This window comes from Lissotriton vulgaris, chromosome 8, assembly GCF_964263255.1.
Source record: "Lissotriton vulgaris chromosome 8, aLisVul1.2, whole genome shotgun sequence".
Lineage (NCBI taxonomy): Eukaryota > Metazoa > Chordata > Amphibia > Caudata > Salamandridae > Lissotriton > Lissotriton vulgaris.
In genome coordinates, this window is record NC_141696.1 from 814,459,820 (window position 1) to 814,474,019 (window position 14,200).

Genomic DNA, 14,200 nt, shown 5'->3' on the forward strand with positions numbered 1-14,200 from the left:
GCCCGTAGCGTAACCTCACAATGCGTATGTATTTTTTCCTCCGCAAACTCGACAATTTTCTAAAACAAACCCCCGTATCATTACAGATTAACCGCCAGACCGTTACAACAGGCATGTAAGTAAATGCCGGATCGTTTTACCCTTACAACTTATCACAAACCCCGACCTGTCTTTTCCTCACAACACCACTCGTTGTTTGTAAAGTGCATGACACACATGCCATGGAAATACACGTTTTTATTTTGCATGTTTTTCTTTGTGAACTGTAAAGTAATGACAATGAAATAGGACCAGAATTACTGATATTTTGTTTTACCTTTACTTTTAGTGTCATTTTCCTGATGAAGGGCACATTATGTCAGTGCCCGAAATGCATTGGACACGCCTTGATATTTGCCTGATTTTTGAAATGTAAAACAGTTTGATGAACTTTGAAATGAAATAATATAAAATGCAACGCAAACCATGAAAAATATCTAATAAACGATGATCAAAGCGAACATTGAATGAAAGTGTTTTCCTGAACTAAGGGAACGCAACCAAAGTGTGTGCCAATTAGGGATGACACCAGAGTCCGTCTGGTCTCACACATTGCATAATTTTCTCGACGTCGTAGGGCTCTCGACGCCTCCGAATTGAGCACCACCAAACCTGAACAACGCACATTTAACCTGAATAATCTCATTAAAACAAGCAGTGCATCTACCCAACTCAACTATTTTGTTTCACCTAGCACATTTTCTGATGATTGGGACTTTGAGACTGTTAATAAAATGATGCCAGATTTAGAAATGTCTGCAAAATTTACAAAACATGAATACTTAGAAGATATTATCAGAATATGCACAAATGTATTGTTATAATCATTATGGTCATCATTACTTGCACAAATCCACAAGCCCTAAAAATGTTTATACTTTCAATCAATGGGAACATGGTCCAACGCCACTAGAAGGTAGCTCAAAAACATTCTAAAACAAATTTCCATACTTCTCAGGTTTTAATACCACAAATCCGGAAACATTTTACTTTAAAAATGCTAATAAGACAGGAATTAAAAGTATGTTGACAAATACAAAGCAACTTTATTCTGCAGCCTTTTATGCCCAGTTGTCCTCATTAGGTTTCGACTTTTGGAGATACAACATAGAAACAAAAACTGTCTGGGGTTCAAAATACTGGCAAGTGCTGGGAATATAAGCCTTATTCCGAGCCTGCATTATTCCTGAGCAAATAATGTTTTTGAATGACACTGTTCAACAAACATCCTGTCTTGGACTAGCCAAGATAAAACCGTCTATACCTGTACCTACAACTGATAATAAAAACACCTCAGAGGGAGGGGTCGACGTAAAACTATTTTAGTAAAAAAACAGAACTGATTGGAAAAAATGGTTAATCTGGCCCAGAGACACTAATAACTGTCAATATAGTTTCCTGAACAAGACACAAGGGTTTACAGTAACTAGGCCAGACCCAAGATATGTCCAGAGACAACATCCAGGGGTAGTAACAACATACAGTGTAGGAAAACTATGCCTCGAATGGCTAGAAAAATCTACACTTACAGAGGTTAAACAACACTTAACTTTACTTAAAGATGGCGTTGATTTGAGAGACGTCTTACAAGGGCCTCATAAACCACGTCATAAACGTTTCATATACGCCGGTATTTATGCTGCTTATAATGAAGCATGGAAAGTCACGCAAATGGAAACTGCAGAACGAATACGAAAAATTGATCGTATTAATTCAGAGAAAGCTCTCTCTGTAGTTGACAATGGGTTAACAACTCTGTCATCCAGAATTTATTCTTTGGACAGCATTGAATCCTCTGCCATAGACATAATGAAACAGGACTTGCTCATGTTACAACATGGACAGTCTCAATTGCGTTCTATAATGCTGCTAGGCTGGACTTTACAAAATCTTCGTTCTGGCTATGTGCCTTGGCGTCTAATCAACACCATGTCATTGTTTACACGATTTAACCTTACAGATAAACAAATCTCTTTGGCATCAAAGGGAGCAGACTATACGGTGCTGAGCATAGAAAAACTGGAAAGATTACCATTAACTGTTTCTGAGAAACCAGCTATAGGATGGATAATACATGGCACCATTACGTTGCCAGTGACGATTTTCCAGTTTCAGTATTGCTTGAAACACATACCAGCAGGCCTGTATGAAAGGTTGGGTAAAGAATACATTAAGTCAACCTGGGATTTACCATACACACACAAATATTGGAGTGTGGGAAAAGAAGTATTTCTCAGTGGCACACAATGTAACAGCGCACTAAGCGGTACACTTTTATGTCAGGGTATTAATTTACATGGAGCCTGTGATGGTTTTTCTACCAACTTATCCTGCCACCTGCAAGGTTCTCCGGCAGCAGTGATAGATCCAATTTTTAGGCAGCTTTACAATGGGAGCTACATAATGTTGAATGATCACATCTGTTGTGGAATGATGCCAGGAATTGCCTATCTCGTAAGTGTGTCGACCAGGGTCACTTGTTGTATGCAAGTATTGTTTCCTAAAGCAAAGAGAGACAAGGAGTCGCCGTTATGGCCTTCACTGAACATCTCTTCTATTCGAATTGATACTTTAAGCAGAATGAAAGCCATTCTTTTACAAAAAACTGTGCCACTAACCTTGTCCAAAGAGATATATGATCTGCAAGTTGCAAGGTCCTCTGCAGAGATGAATGCCTTATTATCAACAAACTGCCCCATACATTTTGCAGAAATGTTAGATCGTATCTTAAACATGTCTGATACCAGTGGTGTTGTACATGTATTTAAGACTATTTTTTCGGGACTGTTGGCACCTTTTGAAGCATTCCTCGGCATATTTACAAACTTCGTGCACTCGGTGTTTGGCGGACTGCCTCTCGTTTTGGGACTCGCAGCAGGAATTTTATTTTTGCTACTTCTGCTTCGATATGGCAAGCCAATCCACCAACGACGCCCAGATTACCATTGAGAACACTCTCCTGGCAATGAAGTGTCCAAATTTTGGGATTCGCTCGTTTAAGAGATCTGAATGCCACATGGTTTCTTTCATTCAGACCAATCTGTCAAGATTGCATCTTACCTGTTCTATGATGCCTGCTATGTGGAGAAGAATGCGTGCTAGACATCTGTCTGACACTTCCATCAGCACTGCCAACGGATGTTGACGCTTTGCTTGGTTCGGTAACGGCTCATGCATTGTGTTGTCCCCAGCGGCTACCAATCCTGATGACGGCATTCATGGAGGTCTCACCAGGACAACCAGCTGATGGTGAGATACGTGGACCAACAGGCACACAGGTACCATCTACTGTGAACATTGCTAATGCGACTGACGCTGACGGCGATGCTTCTCATCTGTGTACAATTGATCAGTTTAACAAGGTAGTCCAACTTTCACCTACAGTAGTAGACAAATTCTTTTCAAACTTAGAAGAGTTGATGTTTTGTCCCAACAGCGAGAGTGACTTTTGAAGTTAGCACATAGCGTTCTGATGAACTCTGAATTCGACCTTCACTTTTCGAAACAAAACTTCTAACTTCAGAACTCTATTTTTCTTCGAATTAGCTTTTTCACAATTTTTTATTTTTTTTGGCACAAAGTAATCTGCTTAAAGTAGAACTATTCTTGGAGAACAAGATTTTATTCTTTGAACACTTCCAAAAGACAATATTTGACCTCGTTCACAACCAAAACAGTTTATATATTCTATCATGCAATGGTCTCGACCTTTCTTCTGTATTTCAGAGCCATTTCATAAATGTTATTTCATGACTCATTCTGATAAGCATTTTTTCAAATGTCACACTACATGCTTTGAATGAAAATATTGCTTTTTTAAAATGCGTAGAACACAAATGCTCATTTTCGTGTACAACCATTTCGAATGCATTTTATGTATTCTGGGTGGGATTGTAAACACATGCTTTAGATATGTTTTTGCTTAGTATTTAGTAATATCAAACATAATAAAGTGGAGTGGGTGTTGTATAGCATTTTAGGACCCTAGTCTAATTTTCCCGATTCATGCCCCTATGTAGGTATAAATCACATTACCCTTATATAGGCATAGAAAGTATAACCATATTTAGACATAACCCATCCAGTCCAAATACGGCATAGCAAATTCCACTAGTTCCAAAAAGCCACAACGATTTCTTGGAAAACTCGGCTTCAGCAGTCAGGGACATCCCCTTTCTTGAATATTGATTTATGCTAGAAATTATGGCGTTTTTAAAGAACTGCTGTTCTTTGGTGACGTTATTATGTCCAACCGTACGTCAATCCAGGCACCTTCAAGGAGTAAATATGCCTACACTTACCCTAGCAAACACACAGTGGTTTGGAGCAGTCCAACTATCTACTTGCCCGACGCATCTCGCTACAGCAAGTGCCGAAGGAAGCCGACCCTCCAGCTGACGCACTGACAGAGAGGCTGCCGTTCTCTCGCTGAGAACCCAGCTCCAGTGTTTCCAAGCTCCCCTTGCAAGAGTGTTGAGAAATCGAGCCCGGAGACAGAGATACCAGACCGCCTTCATTCTAAACCAAGGTACGGAGCTGATTAGACCCTAAGAGAAATCTTGGATAGATTCTTGGCAAAGAAACTAAACACATACTTACTTCTTCCCTCGTACTAGACTACGGTTAGGTACATAGGGGTAGGCATATTTTAGAAACACCAGTTGAGTACTTTTAGTATTTGTTATTTATGTATGTATTTTATGGCTTAGAAACCATACCAGGCTTTTACAGTATTATTTCTCTTATAATACTCTTCTTGCTGTACGCATTATACTTTACAGCCAGTATTATGATTGTAGCAGTTAATTTCTTCTGCATGAGAAAGAAGACTGTTCAATAAATACTTTTATTGAAAATGCCCGTCTCTCTTTTTCCCTGCACCGCTGCTGAAAAGAAGCATGTACGATTGACTGAGTAAAATATCTATCTATTGTTTCCATGACTCTGAAGATCAGTTTTATTCTTGGGGAAACAAAGTTGTCATGTTTATGCGGTTGTCAGAAACGAATCCCTTCTTGTATATTCCAGAAAGTTTCTAGTGACCTCTGAGCTAGCTGGCACTCACAATTAAGTCTAATATATTCGATAAAGACCTAGTCGACTTAAGTCCTACGTCACATCTATAGGATATATTTAGGCTGTGGGGTTTTAGGTTTAAACCTATAATAACTGATAAAATCCCACTGAAAGAAAAATAGCCCTCACCGGTGAAAACATATAAACACTGAAAAAACACCTGGACAACCACAAACTAAATGCCACTTAAAGAAAGGAAAAAGAGTGAAAGTCATTTTTTTCTTCCTGAAGGGGTCAATACAATGTAACTTTGTTATACAAGCCAGCAGTAAGAAAGACTTGCTGACATTATTCTGCTTGAGTTTTGTTCTTTAGGGATGCCACTAAAATATTGTTTCTTCTTTCTTTTACTTTTTTCAGTTTTGTGGCCTTTGGTCTAAAGATGCAGGGTTTAGTTTCATGTTTTAGGTCTAGTTTAGTTATTTTATAAACTATAGAGAATCAGGAAATATCAAACTCATGTTTGATATTTTCGCTGCATTTGATTCTTTCACTGATAGGTAAAATGGCTGGTTTCATAAAAATCTTTCCTAATAAGTGTCATCACATTTACCCACTGAGAATGGGTAAAAACCCTTAATACATCAGACCATAGTTTCTAGTAGGCCAGTATTGATAGTAGGTGAATTGCCAACACCTCAGGCTTTAAACATTCAATGCAAGGTATAGTGACAAGTATATATATCACCAAGCATCTGGGATTGTGGTGAAAACATGACACCAGACTTTTGGAAACATGGAACGCAGTGTCACTTGTAATGCTCTGCAAAAACGGTTCTTTCCAAGTTCAACAAATATTGGAGTGATATTGTTTGTATTTGCAGTGATTCAGCTACGTATATAAAATAGTTGTGTGATGACCTGTCAAAATTGATACCCGAGCTGAAGTGATTCCCAGTAGGAGATCCTTGCCACTTGTTAGATGGTATGCTGAAAGCATCTTTACAATCTTCAGAGTTAATGAGGGATGCTATTGCCTTTTTAGTCCATTCTGGTGCACTGTTTTCTTATGCACAGGAACTAAAACACAAATATTTATCATTTTGTGCTTTATGTGGCATCAAAGAAAGAGTCATACCAACTGTGCCCCTTAGCTGATGGTTCTCAGCACAAGGGGCTATGAATGCTGAGAGGGCCTTTTCACAGAAGTTTACATGAGAAGGAAAGAGCGAGCGCACATGACCCAAAGGCTCACTGAAGAAGTATTGTATGGTGTACTACAATAAGATTAATTTGAAAAAAATCGATTTGACCTCATATACACTATAAGTACACTGTCTGTATACCATGTTCTTTCAGTGTAGAAAGCAAGCAATAATAAAAGCAAAACGTTCCACAAACACTGGAAAAACACTTTTTCTGTTCTTTTTAGTGGTGTGAACATGTAACCACTGAGAACAACTGTTTTTTAAGATATTGAAAACACTGAAAAAACCCCACCAGAATTTACCAAAATTAGAAACTGAAAACAGGAAAGCCTAGATATATTATTCCAATGCGCAGAGCCTATTGGGAATATAGGAACTACACTACTAGGGACATGAGGCAGGACCAAGGACCTCTGATAGTCAAAGGTGACTTCAATGTCTCCTTTGAACCTCTGGATAACAATGAAAAATCCATCACAGAAGAGGAAGACGAGAACTGGTCAATACATAAGTTCGCCCTTTCCCCACTAAAAGAGTAGTTTTCGCTGGCTCTCTAAGTAACCGCGCGAACCCGGTCATATGGACTCAGGGCTTTTAATGGCCGCATTTGCTCACTGGCGGCCGATAAACTTTTAAACAAAATAGTGGTTCAAGCAGAATTGATTATATATTGGTAGATCTGTGTCTATGGGGCGATGTAATTGACATGGAGGTGACAAACAAAATCGGATAGGAGCCATACGCTTTACATATCACCTTGAAAGGCATTGTCAAGTTTGGCTGTGGCCCAGACAGACATTCCTTAGCTAAGGAATTATGGTACTCGAATAATAAGTGATATATTACATGGGCTCAAGTGGAGAGACACCCAGAAATGCTAGATAAAATCCAAGCAGCACTGACTGAAGCCACAGAACAAATCATTGTTTTACCCAATGGCAGCAAGGCTGCTTATTATCTGGTTAATATACACACAACCATATTCTCTTTTTTGGGAGAGACATTTCAGAAAAAGGTAAGATCTACGGCAAAAAAAATATTTAAAAAAAATATGGCAGACTAATATAAGAGAAGCAAGACTAACATATAAAGTGATATGGGCAGTGGCCCGGAGGGAGTAGGATGGTAACAATTGGGAGGATCTCTTTATAATAGCAAAGATTACAAATAGTAAAGCGTTTTGACACATAGCAGATAAGGGGAGACATAATTCACTTAACAGAATTGATCGTTATATCCAGTCAGAAGCCTGGCTCAACCACTTTGCTGTACTATGTAAACACCCCAAGGTCACCAGTGAAGGTGAGGAAGCCTGGGGCACACCAATAGAGACCTATGCTGAGGCTCATTTGAGATAGAATCCCAAGACACATCACAAGCAAACAGAAGTATAATGCCAGGGAACGCACAGGGACAAATGGGATACCAGGAGATGTATCCGTAAGAGATCTCAATAAATGGACAACCTATACAAACCTCCTAACAAATGTCATCCTAAGGGGCACACCTACACCAAGGTCTGGTGAGGAAATTGTTCCAATACATAGAAAGGGGACCAAAGCATCACCTCCAATTATAGACCGATCAGCCTGGTCAACAGCTTCCAAAAAGTTTTCTGCCAGATGGTACTTGATAAAGACACCAATGGATGGATGATGGAAACATCCTTTCTACTCTACAAATCACAGAAGGTATTAGCACAACAGACCGGATCTTCAGATTGTCCTTTTACTGGAAAATTGTAGTTCTGAAAAAGGGCCACTTGTGTTACGCCTTTGAGGACCTAAAATTACTTTCTGACCTAGTGCCTAGGTATACATGTCAGATTGTTCTAGAGAGAATAAGAATCCCTAGCAGCATTCAATCAATATTAATCCACTCCCAAAATGTGAATTATGAGCAGGTGCACAGGGTGGTCAGGGCGAACTGACCACTGCCATCAAAAAAGGAGTGAGGAAAGAATATGTCCTTGCTTGACACTATTGTGCTTGTAGTTGAACTATGAAACTGCACACTTGGGCGAATGTGAAAATGATTCCACAATCCAGGCTGGCTACAAAGTCCCCACACTACGTTTTGCGTTTAACACATTGTTGGGTTTTAAAAACCGCCAAAGGTTTGCAAATTTTAATTGACCATTTCATTGGCTTTTGTAGAGTGCGTGGATTGGAGGTGAATCCCTCAAAGACTAAATAAGACAGTCAATCTGCACAAATCCTGTAGGGAGAAGATATCCATTGCACGTGAAAGCCTCGAAAGGGTCAGCAATTTTGACTATCTGCTGATCAAACTGACGGATAGTATGTCCTGGATAAAAACACATCAGTAACAGTCGACTAAAACTCCAGGACGAAATCTCTGGCATACTAAGAGATTTCAAATTAACAACAGCTAGATCAGTGACTCCTGCTCTTAATATCTAGTATGTCAAAGCCATGGGTGGTACACTAAATGGGGCTGAACTGTGGGGCGCATCGCAGTTAGGTGCCTTGACAACTCTTCAAAACGAATTTCTGCACTCCTAGGTCAACCTCCCTCAAGTTTCTCCACTGCTCTTTGGTGACATTGCCCATCCAATTACTAGGCAACTGTATGCGAAATTCAGATTATTCTAATCATTATTATTGTTGTACTGTATTCATATAATTGCTACAGCTCAAACTCTCTTATTTTAAACAGAATAAAAGTGATATCGAGCATGAAACAGGATTGCTTTTACATGTTGCGACTGTATCTCCATTTTCTTTTTTAAAACATCAACAGGAGCAAATAAAACATTCAGGAAATGACCATCACAAAATACTGCACGCTAGTGAACGTCTGCATACTAAGTGCAAATTAATTCTGATACCCTGGCTTGGAATAAAGCCTTTATCACAATAAGCACAAAAGAGATTTAGAGGAGTGTGATCAACCAATAATTTTCCTACGTATTCCTCGAAAAACAAAAACTTTTATAACCACAAATCACATTCACACTGACTCAATTGATTAACTTTATTTTATATTAAATGGTGTTCTAAATTAAACAAAGATTGGCAATGTATGTATGACACATCAATATAATGGTGTCACCTGAAGACACCACCACCTTCCAAATATATTTGAGCAGTATCATCTTTTCGTACTTTCTTGAAATAAATTATTACTTGCTATCTCTTTGCACAACAAACTATGGAGTAACATTTAGTGAGTTATGGATGAAGTTCTTGGGAGGGGAGTGAAATCCACTTGATGTGCTTTTCTTGACTTTTGAGAGTATGTGCTATTCAGACCATAACTTGACATTTATAAAACTGAAAGACAGTGCAGAAACATAATTTCTTAAATATTTTTGGAGAAAATACTTAATTTTATTACGTTTTCATTAATGACTGTAGCACTATAATCGACCGTGTTACATGAAGTTCAATTTGCAGTTTGACTAGTATTCCAACGAAGACCCCTGGAATGTTACAACAGGGAGTACACCAAAATTGACGGGGTGACAGAATGCCATGCTTGTGAAAAGGGTTACTTCTTCAGAGGAAAAAAAACTATTTACAAACTGAAGCAGCACTGACGCACAAGCAGTCAGTACACTGTAGTGTTGCATCACTTCATAGGGTAACGTAGACAAAATAACTAAAAAGAGAACACATGAAGTGTCAATTTAAACTTGAAGAAACCCAATCTTCAATGACAATCAAAGGTCTCAATTTGTTTCACATTGTTAAAAAAAAACACAAAAGGCACAAATATGACCAGGACACATGTACTCTTGGATACTAGCATATCATATAGTGTCCCTATATAATTAAGGAAACTGTTCTGCTGCAAACCATGAGAATGACAGTGCGCAGCCTTATCACTGCTTACAACGACTGTGGCTTGCGTACCAATGAAAATGTGTTTTAAGACTGATATCAGGACAGACGACAGACTATTAACCCACCAGTTCCGTTATTACATAACCAAACAAATCATTTTAATAAAAATGTCTAAGCGAACCATTAAAAACTAATGTAAACAAATAAATGCCATTCTTAAAAATCATCCGCAAAGGAAAATCAACTTCAATAAAAGGCACATTGAGAAAACGTATTAAAGGCTATTTTTAGAACGAGATTTTGTTTAAAAAATAAACTGTGCTGTACCTTTCCATTCACTGGTTAACAAACGAGAACGACAGAATTAATACAGTACTTTTTTTGGCCCAAGCAAAAATGAAGCATTTAGATATTGCACATTTTCCAGGTTTAGCTGCTCGCGTTTTCGCCCCATTTGGGGCAAAAAACATTTTCTCTTTGAAGTTTTGGACTGTGCAAAACAGCGCATGAATACCCATGTTCCTGAACAGACCCACTGCTATTAAGATTTCATAGACGAAACCCAAAAAGAGCATTTACTGAAAGACATAGAACATAGCTGTCACCAAGTTTTCACACACGTAATGCAAACCTCGCATGAATCAAAAAGCTGTGCAAACCTTGAGTCAACAATTTTAAAGTAATGCTTCCCTTTGCCAGCTTAAGGCCTACAACTAAGTGCACGTTTGGAGGGAAACGGGAGCACACCCTTTTGTCATGAAACTGTATAGTGCCAACTCGATCCACCACCCAGCTTTCATGAAGACAGCCTGCTTTCTATGGTAGCCTCTGTAGGGAGCTTGATCGTTTATCCGGCCTTGGCACACATTTCATAATAGCTGCTCTCCATAGTGCCGGGGCAAGCAAGAGGCTTAAAGTAGTCACGCTCAAAATGAGGAGGTAGACCTGAAATGACAAAAGCATATGTAAACACGTCATTTGGTTTATAAGGCAGTGCAGGGTTAAGAGAAACTACGTTTTTTTGATTTTTTTTAAACACTGTTATTTATCTGTACCAAAAGTTAAAAGTGGAAGACAAGGTAAAAAAAAAACTTCTTTATCGATATTGGAGATTCCACAACATTTTGGGCTGACCGCTCCTCACAAAACCCTAGACCAATTGGGCTGGGCTACTGTTCAAGTAAATGCCAGACAATACCTCTCAGGATTGGCAGAGGAGTTACAAGTGGATAGATTAATCCCATGTCCCTAATGTTGCTTCAGAGAAATGTTTCTGATGATGGGCTCAGGGAATAGGTCATCCTTTTCTGGACGGTCTTCTCTGGTAAGTAACCTAGTGCATTAAAGGTTTTCAGAAGGTAACGATCCTGAAAAGATACAGGTTCCACAGCTGAAATTCTTATGGGGGGGGGGGGCTAGTGATGATAGCAGATTGATTTTGATATCAAACCAATAAAATAAAGTAGTGGCGATTCAAGTAATGGCACCCGGCACACTGATAAAATTGATAAACATGTTTTCTCCCACAATATAAAGGTTTTCCCCTCTTGCGTCTACAGAAAGCTGGGGAGTGATATTCTCAACTCCTGTTCAAGGATAGTCTCGGCATCAACAGAGACAGTTTTATTTTGTACTTAAGAGGACACCCTTGCTGAGAGCTGCTTCTTTAAAGATGTTCAAAAGTAAAATACTTACATGCCTGACGATACATTTTTTCATTTTCTTTTTTTAAAAACATTTTATTATTTTGATAATCAGCACCAACTCAATTGCAGTAATGCAGCATAACATCGACCACCCAACGCGGCGACGCCCCACATCATCACCATCTAGGTGCGTGGGTTCCAAAGAGCTAGTAGCAGGTCTCCTCGAACTACTTTTTAATTATTTTCACCCCATGCCTTTGAATGGGCATGGGGTGCCCCATACATTTTCGAACTTCCGTGAGAACCTCTGTGCTTCATATACCGTGGTTTCAGCCAGAATGCACCAGTCCAGGCCTGTACTCCACAACGCTACTGTCGATAGTTCTTTGCTGCCCATAAACGGGCAATGTCTCTTCTTGCCACTGCAAGTGCCACATCACAAAATAATCTAGTGTACTAAGACCAGACTTGATCCCACGGATTTTCAATGTACCTAACCTCCCACCAACCTAAATTGTTTTCTTCCAGAACTTCAGAAATACATTGAACCACATGGTGTCGGTAGTCCTGTACCCTAGGGCATTCCCACAGGGTGTGTAATAGTGTCCCACGTTGCCTGAAGCCCTTTATACAAGTGTTGGTGTCGTTCTTCTTCCCCATTCTATACAATATGGTCCATGTGTAGTACACTGGATGTAATATTTTGAGTTTCACTTGTCAAAAGCCTGATTTAATGGCTACCACTCTCGGGTAAGCCTCTCCCCAGTCCTCATCCTCCATCCTTCCCAAGATGCATTGTCATTTGGAGCGTTGTTTATCGAGAGGTGACTGGCTGTGGTTTTGTATAACCCCAGCACTCTGCCCCATTCCCACATGTATACCACCTTCGCCCCTACTTTATTCCTTATCAGGACAAGAAAAGCCAACGTACACATTCGTCACATAGTGGTCATTTGTTGGCCGCAGTTTATTAGGAATACAAAGAAACATGTATATACTCTTTGTACCGCGTTTGTGCTCTTGTAAGGTTGCTGCATCACTGGACGATCCTGCTGGGCTGCCCGCTGTGTTTTCAAGCCAACTGCTTGCGGTACCGCTTCGTGGAAGAGGTCTGCTGCAGGAATCAGCTGCTGTCACTGGGGAGCCTAGGGGCAGGGCAGGACTGCGAGCGTGAGTGCGGGGACTCCATCTCCCAGGAGTCCTTGCTCGGCCAACTTGAAACACCTGGCCCGCTCTCCCTGCTAGCCCCGCCCCCTGTGCACTGGTCATAAAAAACTCTCCCTAGCTGCTGATCGGCGGGACTCTTTGTACCGCGTTTGTGCTCTTGTAAGGTTGCAGCATCACTGGACGATCCTGCTGGGTTGCCCGCTGTGTTTTCAAGCCAACTGCTCGCGGTCCCGCTTTGTGGAGGAGGTCTGCTGCAGGAATCAGCTGCTGTCACTGGGGAGCCTAGGGGCAGGGCAGAGCTGCGAGCGTGAGTGCGGAGACTCCATCTACCAGGAGTCCCTGCTCGGCCAACTTAAAACACCTGGCCCGCTCTCCCTGCTAGCCCCGCCCCCTGTGCGGTCCACACCCAATAAGAGCTGGACTTACCCCCCGCTGCGCGGGAGCGCGCTGGGAGAAGCCCGGGACAAGGGCAGGCCGTCTGTGGCCGTCAGGGGCTGCAGGAGGCTGGGCTGGGCTCACATCTAGCGTCATTTATCGGACTTGACTGCGTAAGGTGGAGCGAACTGTTATATTGTGTAGCCTTGTTGACGGACCGTAGCTTAAGTTTCCTTCTGTATTTCGAGTGGTCCAGTTGCGGTTTACAGCGTTCTTGCTTATCCCTCGTGCTGTAAGGACCGCTAAGCATGTCTTCACCTCCAAATACTCCCCCATTGAATCCCCTCCCGCCCACGGTAGGGGTTGCAATCTTGGGTCCCTTAGACAAGTATTTCTCTAGGGCCACTCGTGACATTGATGGAGAGATTGCCCTAGCTGAGAGACGCGCTGAGCGCAGGCAGTCTATCGAACTCCTTAAACTCCCTCTAGAGAAGCGGGCACCCCTCGGTTCTCTGGCATCGGTCCCTTCATCTCCACCCTTAACCGTGCCAGACTCAGTGGATAAGCCCCAGGATTCTTCATTGTCGCCCAGTTTGGTCAGGGTGGAAGGTACGTTAGGTTTTGAAAAAAAAGAAAAAGAAATACTAGTCCCCGAAAAGCTTGTCACCCTAAACACCCCAAGAGAATTAGGAAACTTGGTTTAGCAACGGGAGCTTCCTATAAGTCTAAAGGGGCTGGTTCAGGTGGGGCTAAAGCTGTCAAGGGTGGGGCGTTCTCTGGTGATTCTCCATGTAATCCAAGCGACACTCTGGCGATGGCTCCTGCCGATATTATACCCCCAGATTCACCCTTACTCACACAGATAGAGAAACTGATGAAATCTCTACTGACCCCTATTGTTGAACGAGTCAAAAGGTTAGCGGACCGTTTGGACAGTTTT

General features: G+C 41.0%; 1 protein-coding gene across 1 annotated transcript in view; it reads right to left on the bottom strand.

The window, feature by feature from the left end:
- Positions 1 to 9,594: 9,594 nt before the first annotated feature.
- The window catches only part of SLC9D1 (solute carrier family 9 member D1), a 498,092-nt gene continuing 493,486 nt past the window's right edge, over positions 9,595 to 14,200 (bottom strand). The window contains exon 13 of the mRNA XM_086934696.1: positions 9,595 to 11,017. Within this exon, the coding sequence (XP_086790822.1) occupies positions 10,889 to 11,017 (129 nt within the window). The 3' untranslated portion in view covers positions 9,595 to 10,888. The remainder of the gene's footprint in view (positions 11,018 to 14,200) is intronic.